The sequence below is a fragment of the Cricetulus griseus genome, chromosome 3 (assembly GCF_003668045.3).
Source record: "Cricetulus griseus strain 17A/GY chromosome 3, alternate assembly CriGri-PICRH-1.0, whole genome shotgun sequence".
Lineage (NCBI taxonomy): Eukaryota > Metazoa > Chordata > Mammalia > Rodentia > Cricetidae > Cricetulus > Cricetulus griseus.
In genome coordinates this window covers 194,161,937-194,178,321 of record NC_048596.1, presented here as the reverse complement: position 1 = coordinate 194,178,321, position 16,385 = coordinate 194,161,937, and the positions used below count along the sequence as shown (strand labels likewise).

The 16,385-nt window shown below is 46.9% G+C and overlaps 1 protein-coding gene across 2 annotated transcripts in view; it reads right to left on the bottom strand.

Annotated features, from left to right (window-relative positions):
* Plcg2 (phospholipase C gamma 2) overlaps positions 1 to 16,385 on the bottom strand; it is a 140,933-nt gene that overhangs the window by 78,880 nt on the left and 45,668 nt on the right. For both annotated transcript variants that reach the window (XM_027410778.2, XM_035442708.1), the window contains 3 exons: positions 5,653 to 5,802; positions 4,428 to 4,521; positions 3,463 to 3,510 (listed from right to left, as the gene is read on the bottom strand). In XM_027410778.2, the coding sequence (XP_027266579.1) occupies positions 3,463 to 3,510; positions 4,428 to 4,521; positions 5,653 to 5,802 (292 nt within the window). The remainder of the gene's footprint in view (positions 1 to 3,462; positions 3,511 to 4,427; positions 4,522 to 5,652; positions 5,803 to 16,385) is intronic.

Below are 16,385 nucleotides of genomic sequence, written 5' to 3'. Positions count from 1 at the left end.
CTGGACCCCCACATCTGAAACTCTGTAGGGTTCACCTTGCCCTCAAGGGGTTGAGAATTCCCCTCCCTTTGAGGACTTACTTCTCAACCCTGGAATATCTAGCAAAACCCTGTGTCAAAGCAGGGAGCTGGGACTGGAGAAGTTACACTAGCTGCTTCTCAAGAGGACCTGCGTTCCATTCCCTGCACCCACATGGCAGCTCACAGTCATCTGTAACTCCAGTTCCAGTGGATCCTACCTCAACTCCTTGGGCACCAGATACACACACAGTACACACACACATGCATACATGCAAACAAAAGACTCACATAAAATAATAAGCATTTTTAAAAAACCCACACCCAAAATCCATAATGGTGGTGTAGATGGCCAGTGTAACAGAATCTGCACAGGTGTGGCCTTGGCTATTAACCACAGGAAACCTATTTGCATCCAGGAGCTAAGTGAGCTCTCCTCCTCCCCCACTTGCTGTGCTCCCCCTCCCACATCCCGGCAGACCCAACAGTCTTCCCTCAGTCCCAGCAGAGCTGAAGAAGGAAGTCTGTTCTGCTCATGCAAATTCAGTGGTATAACCCAGGGGGCAAGGACGGAGGGAAGAGAGTGTTGGCAAGGATGAGGAAGAAACAGATGTTTGTGGGTGACTTTGAGGACACCACCATTATGGAAAACAGCACAGGAGTCCCTTAGAATGTTAACCTGTCCCCACTGCTCCAACATGAAGAGCAGAGACCCCAGCAGGCATCTCTCATGTGTATACCATTAGTCACTATAGCAGAAGGAAGCCCAAGAGTGAACAAGCTTTGGAACATTATTCAGTCTTAAAAAAGAATGCAATTCTGCTACTCTAGAGGCTGGGGCAGGAGGATTACAAGTTAAAGGCTTGCTGCCTGGACAACCATGTGAGACCTTGTCTCAAAAGAAAAAGTAAAAAGGCAACTGCAGATACAACAGTATAGCTCAATGGTAGAGGGCTTTGCCCACAGCGTGGATAAACTCTGGAAGTCTTAATCCAAATGAAATTAAATCAGCAAGAGTTCAAGGGGCAATGGATTATGGTTCCATTTATACAAGTCACCAAAGGTAACCAAATGGTACAGAGCAATGGCTCTCAGGATCCTGGGAGGGAGGGGCTGGGGAGTCGGAGTTTAATGAGGACCGTGTCAATGAGATGGAACTCACTCACTGCCAGCTTTGGAGATGGAACGTGGCAACATTCGCACAACTCTGTGAACACAACCCCATAGAGCTGTCCACTTAAAACTCACTCAAAAGGTTAAGTATGATGCTACTATGAATAGTGGCATCATCCTCAACACACTTGCTTTAGGCAAGTGACTTGACTTCTCTGTGCCTCAGTGTCTTCAGATGTATGATGGGTGCCTAGCTCAATGGTTGGCTGGAAGCATTTGGTAGGTATGTGATGGGCTTAACACAGTGGCTGTTGGCAGGCGAGTTCTCCCCAAAAGCCAGCTGCTACCCTTTTGCCCCAGGAGAAGTTGAGAAGCTAAACAGGACTTGAGCCAAGGAAAACACCTGGAGTTCAGGCTCCGCCTGAGCTGGGCCAGTCCATTCTTGCCCTTGGCAGCTCCTGAGTTTTTGGCTAGGAAACCAGACTTAGTCAGCAACTGTGGGCGACAGGAAAGGGAGGGAAACTGGCCAGGCTGCCCTTTCTGCTCTTTCTGGAGCCCTTTGGTCAAAGTTCCTTTTGAAATATCCCTGGAGCCTCCTGGAGAAGGTGGGAATCTCCAGTTCTCAGTGTTGCCAAGCAGCAGGGACTGTGGGGAGGGAGCTGAAAGAGAAAAGGGGTGGAGGCGCACCAGGGACCACTGGCAGAAACAGGTCTCCTCTTGGCTGATGGGAAGATGGGTTTCTAGGCAGGATTTGAAGAATCCATCCTCAGCAAGAGGCAGGCATCTATCTCTGCCTCAAAGAAGAGACATAAGTGAACAACCCCACCACCACGGGGACAGTGGTGACCAGAGAGGCCCATTCTGTCCCCTCAGCCAGTCTTCACAATGAGCACAATCTCAGAGAAGACAGCTCCCTAAGGCCCCGGCATGTAGAAGTCCACAGCACCCCTCTAGCTCCATCCCGGTGACACCAGAGGACAGCAGGCACAGGTGGACATGAGACGATTGACAGGAGGAAGATGCAGTGGAGAGAAAGCATGGTCATCATTGGGGTTAGAGGTCACAAATGCCCCAGCTGGGTACACTAAACAAGAGACAGAAGTGAACAAGAGACAGATATCAATGCCCAACATCAAGTCACCTTCATGACACAGGGACAAAATGGGAGAGCCGGTGTCTTTTAGTTCTGCCTCAAATATGAAAACCAAAAATAAAAGAAGAAGAATGTATTTATTTATTTGTAATAGTGCCTCACGTGGCCCTGGCTGGCTTCCAACTCTTTATGCAGCAGATGATGGCCTTGAACTTCTGACCCTCCTGCTTCAACCCCAAGTGTTAGAACAACATGCACGGCACACCTCCATTCATGCTGGTATGGAAGCCAGAGCCACATGCACGCTAGGCAAGCACTATACCAACTAAGCCATATTCCAGACTCAAAATAAACTCTTTTTTAAAAAAAATAAAAGGTCAAATGTGAGACAAAAAATGAAACAAAGATCATAAAGAGTTAACATTGCCTCGAGGCTATGTTTTCCACAGCTCCATGCAGGGTGGTTTGGGGTTTTGTTTTGTTTGGGTGGGGGGGCCTTTTATAAATTATTTTATTTATGTATATGAGTGTTTTGTCTGTGTGTACGTATATACAGTATGTGTGTGCCTGGTCAGAAGAGGGGTGTTAGATCCCTTGGTACTACAGTTATGAATGGTCATGAGCCAACATGTAGGTGCTGAGAATCAAACTCAGGTCCTCTGCAAGAGCAAAGATTGCTCTTAACTGTTGAGCCATCTCTCCAGCTCCAGAGTGCCTTTTATCACTTCATTATTAATCAGAACAAGGAAATAAACAAAAAGATGCTCAGTCACCAACACAGAAAGAAATGCAAATTTAAGCAAAAGAGACTGTGGCTATCTGTCCTTCAGACTAACAAAGAACAAAGACCAGAGCAGCAGAGGGAGTGGAGACGGGGGCCACTCAGGACCACAGCTGGAAATCTATCCTGCCACCACACACCACTGGGCAGCTAGCATCCCACAACTGAGGATTTCTCCAATTCTCGCACCGTGGTCATGTCATGATGGTTCCTGCTGGGTTCCCAGGACATGGAAGGTGTTTCGATCTTTGTTACAAGGCCCCAGTGCCCATGCAGAGATGTCACCTCTGCAGCTGGGCTGGGGCTCTCCAACATGCAGAGGATTTGATCACCATCAACCCCAGAACCTGAGACCCTTCCCACTACAGAGCATGTACCAACCCACTCCCCAAACACTAAAACAAGCAAGTCATGGCATGGCATTCAAAGAAAACTGCCAAACTATCAGTGGTCCTTACCTGTTTCTTCTGGTTTGATCTACTGAATAAATCTGCTTTCTCAGCCAACTGTAAAGAGATTTGAAGCCAAAAGGAGAAAAAAGTCAGAAAACACTGCAAGTCCAAAGAGCTCTAGGGAATGAGGACAAAGTCACCAAAATCAGAAAAGGGTCCCAACCCCCTCCATAAGGCAGCTTGGGAGCCGGCCTCCCCACTGAGGCTGAAGACCCTGTCTAAGCCCAGAGGGCCCTTTCATGAGATAAAGTGGAGTCTCCATAAAGGAAAGCTCCCTACCACTTATTCCCAAACAGCCAAGAGGAAAAGTGGCGCGTGAAGGCAAGTTTTGGTTCATGACCCAGCCCTGAAACCTATGCACACATGTCACTCTGAAGACAGTCTTTGGAAGGCCTTCACTTGACATCATGAGGTGGCTTCCTAAAGACTCGGCTTCAGTCCACTTCACCCATCATTAAATCCTTTCACAAGTAAGATCTACCCTTCACACATGCATGTATGCACAGACCCACACAGAGATGTCTACACACATGTATCCATGAACACAAACATATAACACAGAAACACATACGTATGTACATGTATATACACATACCGTGAACACATGCACAGATACACAAATATATACACATGCAAATATACTCATACATACATGTACATAATAGGCACATAGAAGCACATACGTGAACAGACATTTATATGCATGTAGATATACACAAACAGATTCATACACACATGCACATACACACATGCCCCAAAGGGCGTTTCCACTCAGCTGAGGTGCCCTGTTCACACTAAAGGCCAGGGCTAACCACTAGGGAGAAAGACTCCTATCTGGAACACTGGTGAGTCCTCAGCCACTATCTGGTACTGCTGCATACAGGGCACCGATGAGCTTGAAGACTGAATGTCCCATTTCTTCCCTTTCTGTGGCCACAGAACAAAGAAGGAAGAGAACAATGAAGGTGTACCTCTCAATCATGGTGGGAGTAGATGCACTCATTGCTTCCTGGTGTAGGATCTTCAAGCCAGAGAGCCACTTCATTGCATCCTCCTTTGAGTCAGCTGTAGACAGAATGGGAGAGAGAGGGTGTGTGAACTCCTGGGTGACTCTTTTTGTTTCTGCTGGAGACTGGAATCCAGGACCTTGCGAATGAGCTCTATCCCCAGCTCACGCTTCAGTTTTTTGATAGGCACACTACAAGGATGGCCAGAAATCCCATCTTCACATATGTGAGTTATATGTACATGTGTTCTGTCTGTATGCATGCGTGCTATATCATGTGTACATGCATGTGTGCTGTGTGTGTTATGTGCATACATCCATGTGTGTGCTATATATAGGCATCTTTGATATGTACATGCATGTATATGTGTTTATATGCTACATGGAATCATGTGTGGAGGCTTGTGTGTGTGTGGTGTCTACGTGCATATGTGTGTTGTGTGTGTGCCATGTGAATGTGTTGTGCATACATTTGATGTGTTCATGAGTGTGCAATGTGTACGTGTGTATTGCTGTGTTCATGCATACATGTGTTTTGTGTATATATACATACATATGTGCACTGTATGCCTGCATGTGTATGTGTTATGTACACGTATGCACTTGTGTGTGTGTGTGTGTGTGTGTGTGGGTGTGTGTGTGTGTGTGTGTTCTGTGTGCATGAATGCATGCACACTCTATTATATTTAGGCATGTATATGTACTGTGTACATGTGTATGCTTTGTGCAGTCATCCATGTGTGTTGTATATATATGTGCACATGCATATATGTATGTTCTCTGTGCCTACATATGCACCCAAGGTCTCAGGACAGTCCGTTCAGATCCACGTTTGCTGTGCAGCAACTGCTATAGGAAAGCAAGTGACATTTTTGCCCAGCAGAGCCTAGCCTGCAGTGACCGCACTAATCACCCGTATTCAACTCTCTCTTGAACCAGGCAGACACACAACACACTCCTCACAATGTCCCAAGGAGGCAGTCACATCATTCTCCCCAGCTTACAGCCAAGCAAACTGCTGCTCAGAAAGGTTAGATACTGTGCCCAAAACAGTAGAAAACAGTAGGGCTGGGACTGGACACAGTGTCCAGAAAATACATTAGTGAACAATGAGTATCCTCTTCCAGAGATCTTTCTCAGAAGGGAAAGGAGGCCCAGGGAGGGAAACATGTGGACAAATGTGCACCCACTTGCCAAACTGAGAGTGCTGAGGACGAACTGGGTGCCGTAAAAGATGGTGAAGCAGCAGTCTGCCTTGTGGCGGGAGACTGTGGCCTTGGCTCGCTCAAAGTCCTTGGAGTTCTTCCCTGGACGAATTTCCTTTATTTCCATGATGTCCACTGAGAAGAAGCAAACACAAGCCTATCAGAATCCATACTTCACTGCAGAAGAGGGTAAAGCCACGCCCTGCCACCCAGGTACCCCAGTACCTCTACCCTAGAAGATAGTTGTGAGCTCATGTCTGTACTAGAGTCCACTCCTCCTGAGTATGGACAGGAAACCAAAAGCCACCAGGCATCTGTCACCCAATCAGCCCAGAAGGAGGGGTTCTGTGGTAGTTTGAATAGGAATGACCCCCTCAAAATCATGTGTTTGACTGTTTGGCCCAAAGGCAGTGGCAATATTAGGAAGTGTGGCCTTGTTGGAATAGGTGTGGCCTTAGTGTCACTGCAGGGGCGGTCTTTGAGGGCTCATATTCTCAAGCTATGGCCCAGTGTGGCACACAGTCTCCTGCTGTCTGTAGATGAAGATGTAAAACTCTCAGTGCCTTCTCCAGCACCATGTCTGCTTGTGTGTCATCATGTCCCATGATGACAATGGACTAAACCTCTGAAAGTTTAAGCCAACCCCAATTAAATGTTTTCCTTCATAAGAGTTGCCATGGTCATTGTATCTCTTCACAGCAATAGAAACCCTAACTAAGACAGGTGCTATGATGTGAACATTAAATGTAACCCAACACTCATGTATCAGAGCTTGGACCGGACACTGGAAACAGAGATCAGAAGCAGGGCCATTAGGAGGTGACTGGATCAGGGTCCCTGACCTGGTGGATGAACTAGTCCATTGACAGGTTTTGAACCTGGTGGCCTATTAGGAGTGCTAGATAAGAGGTGGGGAGTAGCCGGAGGAACTAAGTCATTCCTCCACCCTCTTCCTCTCTGTCCCCCCACCCTCCTTCCTGGCCACCATGAGGTGAGCATTTAGGCTTCACCACATGCTCTCTTCCATGCCTCACCACAGCCCTGAGACAGTGGAGCCACATGGGCTGAAATCTCCAAAAGCCAAAACTCCTTTCCTTCTCCTAGCCAATCATCTCTGGTATGTTGTCACACTGGAAAGCTGGTTGACACAAGGCTTTAGGGATTCCCTACTCCAACACTCATCCCCTCCCAAGGCAGAAACATTAAACTAGAGCTTTGAGCTTTGCCAAGGGAACTGGGATTTAGGAACCAGATACAGCATACTTTATCACAGTAGCAGGTGGGCGGATTCTCACTAGTAACCTCTCTAGGTAGCACTAAGAGTACCTGTCCCAGTGACTAATTGTGATTATGGTCCTCTTTTCCTGGGGTGGTTTGAATAAAATGGCCCCCCAGAGGTCCACAGGGAATGGCACTGTTAGGAGGTGTGGCCTTGTTGGAGTGAGTGTGGCTGTGTTGGAGGAGGTGTGTCACTGGGCGTGGGCTCTGAGGTCTTAGAAGCTCAAGACGGGCTCAGTAGCTAACAGTCTCTTACTGCTGCCTGATGATCCAAATGTAGAACTCTCAGCTCCTCTCCAGCACCCTGTCTGCCTGCACGCTGTCATGCTTCCCACCATGATGATGATGGACTAAACCTCTGAAACTGTAAGCCAGCCCCAATTAAATGTTTTCCTTTATAAGAGTTGTCATGCTCGGGGCTGGAGAGATGGCTCAGAGGTTAAGAGCACCGACTGCTCTTCCAGAGGTCCTGAGTTCAATTCCCAGCACCCACCTGGTGGCTCACAACCATCCGTTATGAGATCTGGTGCCCTCTTCTGGTGTGCAGATATACATGGAAGCAGAATGTTGTATGCATAATAAATAAATAAAATCTTTCAAAAGAGAGAGAGAGAGTTGTCATGCTCACGTGTCTCTTCATAGCAATAGAAATCCTAAGACATTTCCCTTGAGCCCCAATTGTGATCTACCTCAATGGAAGAAAAAAAAACACGGGTGGGGGCACTGAAAAGCTGCTTTTAGGTGCAAAAGTTGTAAGAACCAGGATGCCCGCTGCAACACAGTGTCTTCACAACATGATGGGGAGGCTGCAATATATTCGCCTAAACAAGCCCTGTATAGTGACATCACTCTTTGACATGGAGTAAATGTCAAAAGACCCCACCCCTAGATGAAGAGCTACAAGCAATCAATGGCTTCCGAGAAAGAATCAATTTTCTCCAGGAAGAGCCCCCTTTGGATTATCCAGTCTCAAGTGGTCATTCCTAAACATGCTACATACAAGCAACACTAAATGGGCTCAGTAGGTTATAGACAGATACGCATTGATAAAGTGATATAAAATGTACATATTTGGTATCTGCCCCAACACTCTGGGTTACAATTCCTAAAACTCACAGCATCTCCAAACTGGTATGTCTTTCCTATGGTCAGGAGACTCCTTAAAGAGTCTCAGGATGGGAGCTGGTTGCCAGAGCACCCAGTGACTTCAGGATCTAAACTTACAGCCCTGCCCTCAACCCTCAGAGAGCAGGGCAGAACTCAGGGTGCAGTGATTACCAATGGGCAATGGTTTAATGCATTGTGCTTACATAACGAAGATTCCATATGAACCCAACTCGACAACTCAAGAGCACTTCCTGGTTGTTGAATGTTCAGAAGCTGTCCTAGTCACAAGACACGGCATGGCTGGTATTCAGGCTGAGAGACTCTGAAACAGCCAGCCTGAGTTTGTCATGCAACCTTCCCATCCAGAGCAGTGGCTTCAGGCAGTGATTTCACTTTGCCAGCCTCTGATTTGTCAAATATAGGAGCGACAACATTACTTGGACACAGGACTCTAGAGAGGATGGAGTGAATGTTGTCTGTATGTGTGTGTTCCCAACTAAGACAACACTCAATCATCTTCAGGGGGATGGCTAGGGGAGTTGAAATAGGATATCGATATGTAACTCAGACTGGTGTCAAGTTCACAAACCTCTTGCCTCAGTTTCCCAAATCCTGAGATTACAGGTATATGTCTATACCTAACAGCACCTAGTAGGTTTGACAAAAGTGTAGAAACTTCTAAGTATGTGTTACCTATTCATTCTTAGATTATTAACACAATTGAACAATGATAGATGGGAGCCATTGAATGAATGAATGAATGAATGAATGAATTAATGAATGAATGAATGAAATAAAGTATAGGGCCAGCAAGATAGTAGGTAAAGGCTAAGACCTGAGTTCAATCCCAGAACCTACACAATGTTAGGAGAGAACTGACTACAAGTTGTTCTCTGTCCTCCAAACTGACATGCTCAGTTCTCACTGTCTGGATCCCCCCATTGCCATCAACCCCAAACTGCATCATCCAGACCTCAGACCTCCTGTAGAAGGTTCAAGTACAGGCACCAACGCTAACAGTGAGGGCTTACATCGGCAGGCAGCGAGAGAGGCACACACCCATTGCTCTGCATGTTGAAGACCATCCTGAATCAAACCCGGTGCCCCACTCTGTGGGGTCTCTTCTGACTCTTAATGTTTACATCTAATAAGCCTGGTACTATACTAACAGGGCTGAAATTCAGTTAGTGTTTTAACAGGTTGTCTCGTTACTGTTTCCATGACAACACAAAGTAGAGAAAGCATAAAAGAAAGTGGTAACTCAGAACCACTACTGTACTATGTGTTGTATGAATATGTTCATGATCATGTGTATACATGGTGGGGGTGCCCTTGTGTGTGCACATGGTGCACATAAAGGTCAGAGGTCAACATCAGGTATCTTCCTGTTAATATCCATCTTTCCCTTTAAACATTTATTTATTTAGTATTGGGGTGTGTGTGTGTGTGTGTGTGTGTGTGTGTGTGTGTGTGTGTGTGTGTTAGCATGCATCTAGAAATCTAAAAACAACTTGTGGGGAATCAGTTATCTCCTTCTACCATGTGAGTCCCAGCGACAGAATTCAGGTTGTCTGGCTTAGGGGAAAACACCTTTACCCTCTGAGCCATCTCTCTAGCCCTCCACTTTATTTTTGAAATTTATTTTTATTTTACATGTATGCCTGTGTACCACATGCATGCAGTATCTGTGAAGGCCAGAAGGTGGGGTTGTATTCCCTGAAACTGGAGTTTCAGATGATTGGGAGTGACCATGTGGATGCCAGGAACCCAACTCAGGTTCTCTTCAAGAGCAGCCAGTGTCCTTAACCACTGAACCGTCTCTCAAGAACCTGCACCTCTCCAATCCAGCTACACTGGTGGGCCAGTGAGCCCCTCAGATCAGTCTCTGACATCCCAGCATTGGGGTTTCAGATGTGCATCACTGTGCTCAGATCCTACATGAAATGCAGGGTCTCATGTTTACACAGCAAGCACTTCCTGAACGAGCCGTCTCTCCTCCCTTCTGACATTGTATTTGCACCTGCTATGTCAGATGGTGGAGCAGTAATAAAACACCTCACATAAACAGCCTAGGGAAGAATGGGTTGATTCAGCTTCCATTCTCAGGTGTTACTCTCTCATGATGGGGATGGCATGTCACAGCAGAGTTTAGTCAGGAGAAGGGGTCAGGGAGAAGAGGACAGACAGACAGACAGACAGACAGACAGACAGACAGACAGACAGACAGGAACCCAGACAAGACACAACTATCAAGAGTATACCCCAGTAACATTCTAGCTAGGACCCACCTCCTAAAGTTTCTAGAACCTTCCAAAAGAATACCACCAGCTGGGAACCAAGCCTTCAGTACATGAGTCTATGGGGAAGGGCACTTTCCATCCAAATCATAACAGATGCCCAGCAAAAGATCACTACAGCATCAAACAATTTGGTATTCTTTTGAGTAGATGCTCTCTTATCGTAGGGGAAATGGAAAATCTTAAATAGTCTACTCTGAGTGTTAATCAATGCTGAGGACACTGGTTGGGGTGTCCAGACTGAGTGACAATCCTGCTGCCTCTGTATTATGAATATGACAGAATACATCGTTAGCCCCACAAAACTGCTGCCCATCAAGTTCTCAGAAATGTATTAGATTTAGGAACTGGGTAGATGGCTCAATGGATAATGTGAGTATTATGCAAGCATGAGGACCTGAGTTCAGATGCCCAGCACCCACATAAAAGCTGAGTGTGGCCACATGCATCTATAACACTGGCACTGGGGTTAGAGACAGGTTGGTCCCTGGAGCCCACGAGTCAGCCAGCCCAGACAAAATGGGAAGCTCCGTCTCAAAGAAAATAATAAGATGGAGAGCAGAGGCAAGCAACTGGTGCTGATCTCTGCCTCACACAGGCATGCTCACACAGATACACACAAATACGCGCGCGCGCGCGCGCACACACACACACACACACACACAGAGAGAGAGAGAGAAAGAGAGAGAGAGAGAGAGAGAGAGAGAGAGAGAGAGAGAGAGAGAGAGAGAGATACAGTTCCGTCTGAAGAGATGGTTCAGCCGGTAAAGGCTAGGCTCACACCAAAAATATAGGAAATATATTCTGTTCAGCCAAGGAGAAACAGCCATATTTGTACATGTGTCTTAATAGCACAAGACACAGCAGATGACACCCCCACACACCTCAGTTTCCTGATAACAGACACCACTAATGGGAAGGATATGGGACCGGATGGTCAGGGTCATTGTCTGTACTGGTGGGGATTTCTGCCTAGGGCACACGGTAAAACAACCACCTGCCTTTGTGAAGCAGGCTGAGGGTGGCTGAGCTCAGACCATGTGTTCTTGTGTGGTGGGGCTCCGTGGCTGGGCTTCCTGCTTGAAGAAATAAGATAACAGCCACAAACGAGGCCTGGTCTTTGCATGTCCCACCCCTTCCTGGCATCGTCTTGGGTCTTCCCCAGGTCCAGATACCCTCTTCACCCTGGTTCCTGGAGTTAGCCACCCTCCCACTTCCTACCCTCCCTACCCATGTGGGGGTGTCCCCATCACCACTCCTTTCCTCAGTCCCTTGCCTTATATTGTCTACCTCGGGTTGCCCTGTCTAAGATGTGACATTAGCCCTCATACTTCAGCCTCCTCACTAGGCATGGTGGCTTACACCTATTATCCCACTGCTCAGGAAGCTGAGACAAGAGGAAAAGGAGTTCAAAGCCGGTCTGGGGAAACTAAGACCATGCCTCAAAAACAGAACAAGACAAAAAAGCCTTCCTGTCTCCTTGCTCCTCCCACTCCTGATCTCCAGCCTCCTGGAGGGTCCCCTTGGGGTATCTGCCAACCATTCACACCAAGAAGGTAGTCCTCTTTCCTACGCCAGACCTTAAGTGGCACTATCTGCCAATAAGCAGAATCTTCACAAAGCATCAAGACAGTCAAGGAGAAGACAGAGAGGGCTGCACAGCTGCACACACGTGCCCTGACCCCCTTACCAACTCATCACCCACCCACCCGTGAAGTCGCAGCACCACAATGAGCCAGCACAGGGACGTCAGGATGAAGTGACAGACGAGGTCCTGCCCCGGAAGCCTGCTGAGTGGGCATGTGTCTGTCTGGCCCAAGTCTTGAAGATGGGCTCAGGCTTGGAAGAGAGAACAAAGCCCATGAAGGAACGCTGGAGTCCAAAGGCCTCGGTTCAAACCTCAGCTCTGCTTTCCCCCATTCTGTAGGGTTGGGGATCCAGCCTAGTCATCTCCCTATCTCTTTTCTACACCACTCTATGAACCAAAGGAAGCAACCCATGGCCCCAGGAGGTCTCTGTCAAAGCTACTTCAGCCACTGGGGGGAATGTTCCCTTCCACCTCTCAATAGCTCCTCGACTGGCTTCTCTTTACACTAGGAGACCCACAGCTGTGACACCTCAGGGACCCTGCCTAAAAAAACCAAAGGTGCCAGGCTGCTTCACGTGTAGCTGTGCCTGACCACACACTGGAGACCAATCTAGCCCACAGCAACCTGAGCAGCCTAGAGATTTGGAAGCATCTTGAAGACCTAGGATTAGAGCCCAACTCTTTCTCTCCCAGCTGTGTGACCCAGGGTGGGTCACTTTCTTCTGGTTTAGCTGCTGCTGTTCTATGAATAAATGCAGAGATACATACAGCCTTCTGAACAAAGTCTTAGATATTGAAAATTACTTGGAAACTTGAGCTATAGATCAGTGGGGAAAAGTGTTTGACATACAAGCATGAAGACCCAAGTTCAATTCCCCAGAACCCACATAATAATTCCAGTGTGGTGACGCATGCTTATAATCCCAGTACTGAGGAGATGGAAACAGGAGACTCCATGAGGCTCACTGGATACCCCAGGTTGTCCTCTGAACGCCCCCCATATGCATGAGTTACACACACATGAACACATGCTCACACACACATACATGCCACCTTAAGCACTAAGGATGGAGTGGAAGGACTACTCTTAGTTAGTTAAAAACAGTGGCAGCACAGTTTCAGAAACTGTGCAAAGAGCCAGGGGGAGTGATCACCCAGGCTCTTGCTTCCATGTACAGGGTATGCTGGTAATCACACCCACAGTAACCATGCTCACAGTAACCACACTCACATAGTGCTAGCTGTCTGTTGAATGCTTATGTTCCTGCAGAGGTGACAGCCCCTGGGTGAGTCTGAGGTAACAGAAGCTTCCCGCCACCCCACTTTCTGCCCCAGCCACACTCTGTCAAGGCAGAGGCAGACACACTTTCTGATGGTGAACCTGGGATAAGTCAGGCCATGCTCAGCCTCCTTGTCCTTTTTTGGTTCTATTGACACTTCCACAGTCACCTGCCTGGCTCTGCTTTCTGCCATTAGGGTAAGATTGTCTACAGGCTACCTGTGAGCACCCAAGAGTGCTGGAGAGTCAGTGACCAGGGCACAATTCCAAGCGTGCTCTCCAGGCAGCTCACCAAGCATAGAGCCCAAGATCCCTGCACACATTGTTAGGTGTCTTTCACTCTTTATTTCTGGACTGGGGATGTAGTTCAGCAGACAGAGCGTTTGCCTAGCTTGCACAGGGTCCTGAGTTCGAGCCCAGCACAACACATTAACTATGTAGAATGATGCTCATCTGTAATCTCAGTATTTGGGAGGCTGAGGCAGGAAAATCAGAAGTTCAAGATCATCCTCAGTTACATACTAAGTTTGAGGCCAGCCTGGGCTACATGACTCTCTGTCACTCCTTACCCACCCACCCCCAATTTCTTTTTCACTCAGTTGTTTGCAAGTTCAGGGAGGAAGAGGCACTTTATCCTCTGGCCACAAACCCCCCAACATGCAATTCTTTCAAGCTCAATGCTACAATGGCCTTTATATTTGTCCCTTTCTCCTCCTGCTGGAAACCAAGTGAGAATAGTTCCACATAGACAACCTTTACTGTGTCTTCCTGTAATGTATCTTACTAAGCACTGAAAAAATATACAAACTTTACACCTCTGAGCTGTGAAATCAATCTTCCTTCCTACATAAGACTATAAAGATAGAGGCCATTTAAAATGAGTAGTAGGTATCACGCCGTATGTGCTGCATATGTCGAGAAAACAAATTGTCAGGGGCTGGGAGATGACACAGTTGGTAAAGTGGTTGCAGTGCAAACACGAGGGTCTGAGTAAAATTCCCAGATTCCACGTGAAGAATGTCTGGTCCATTATACGCGTGTGCTTATAGTCCCAGAACTAAGGAGGCACAGTCAGGCAGATCCCTGAAGCTCACTGGCCAGACAGCTTCATTTGTCAGTCCCAGGCCAGTGAGAGATCTTGTCGAAAGAAAGAAAGAAAGAAAGAAAGAAAGAAAGAAAGAGAGAGAGAGAGAGAGAGAGAGAGAGAGGAAGGAAGGAAGGAAGGAAGGAAGGAAGGAAGGAAGAAAGAAAGAAAGAAAGAAAGAAAGAAAGAAAGAAAGAAAGAAAGAAAGACCAAGATAGTTGATACCTAAGGAACAATACCTGAGGTTGAACTCACTTGATCTCTCTCTCTCTCTCTCTCTCTCTCTCTCTCTCTCTCTCTCTCTCAATCTCACACTCTCACACCCACAGATAACCGTCAGTACAATGCAGAAAGGACTTGCTACCTCACATAAAGATTATTTAATATTTAATGTATTTAATGTATTTTGCTATAGACCAATACTGTTTATCAAAATCATCACCTCAAGTCCTCAATATACACAATCTATTTCTAGATTCCTGCCTGTGATGAACCAACCAGCTTCTTTGTTGTTTTGTTTGTATTTTGTCTTGCTTCAGCGTGTCTGCTTGAAAACTATTTCTCTAACTAGCTGACAGCTTTGTGATCTGCAATGGCTACACACTGCTGGCACTGTGTAACTAATATTTTTCCTCAATTCGCCTTTTTCCACTGTAGCAGAACAATTTTGAGGATGCTTTTGTGACTCTGGAGAAGAGAAAACCAGAACCATTCAGCACGCATCATAGGAATTATCAAATAGCCATGGCTTCTGTGGGAATGGGACAAGACTGTTCAATTCCACATAGAAACAATTGTCAGCTTGCTACTGAGGTATAAAGAGAAGGAAGAAACTGCCCAGAAGAGAAGGAAGCCAAAGTCCCTGTGAAGACCCATCAATGGAACTAGAGGTCAGAGCAAGGTCACCTAGAGAAGGGGCTGGGCAGGGGGCTCAGAGAGCAGCCTAGATCCAAGCTGGGAGATGATATCACAGAGATGCAATTATATACTCTCCATTTGTGCCGTCCACGCATCATAAGGGGTCAGCTAGCATTTCAGAAGTTGAGGCAGTATGTATAGCTAAGGGTAAAAAAGTTCCTTATGTTGACACTCTTCAGTCTCTTCCTGTGCATACAAACTTCTACACATGTTGTAAAGGGGAACCATTACCAGGACCTGAATTCCATTCCCAGAACCCATGCAAAAGCCAGGCACAGTGGTGTGGATCTGTAACCCTAGCACTTGGCAGACAGAGACAGGTGGACCCTGCCAGCCAATCAAGCCAAGTCAGGGGCACCAGATCCAGTAGGAGACCCAGTCTCAAAAACTAAGGTGCAGGGACTGGAAACGTGGCTGAGAGGTTAAGGGCATTTGTTGCTTTTGTAGAGGACCAGGTTTTGGTTCCCAACACCCACATGGTGGTTCACAACTGTCTATAACTCTGGTTCCAGGGGAATCCAGTATCCTCTTCTGGCCTACATGCACTTAGTACACAAATGCATGCAGGCAAAATACCCATATACATGCATAATAATAAATGTTTAGAAAAAATAATAAAAAATAAATATAATAATAAATCTTTAAAAGATAATAAGGTAGAAGAGAGTGATAGAGAAAAACACCTGACACTGATCTCTGGCATACACACACACACAAACACACACACACAGACACACACACAGACACACACACAGACACACACACACACACACAGACACACACACACACACACACACACACACACACACACACACAGAGGCATGCACACACACATGCATGCACGGTTCCAAAGAAGAAATGTACAGAGAGAAATAGACTCTTTGGTAGCAAACAGATTTCTTGTCCTGAGCAGAAACATGGGGAGGGAGCTGACAAGGACAGCAATGACACACACTCCTGAGCTAGCTTAGAAGTCACACCCGGCCCAGACACTGACCCCGAGCTGCTCCTCCAGGCACAGAGGAATGAGTCCCTGGTCCCTCCACTGGCTACTTCTCTGTTCCTGAAGCTAACTCCGCCCCCCCACACACCCTTTAAGGACCACACTATTTCCAGCAAGGCCAGAAATAGATGCTCTTGTGGCCTCCTGATAAGCAGGGTGCTGGA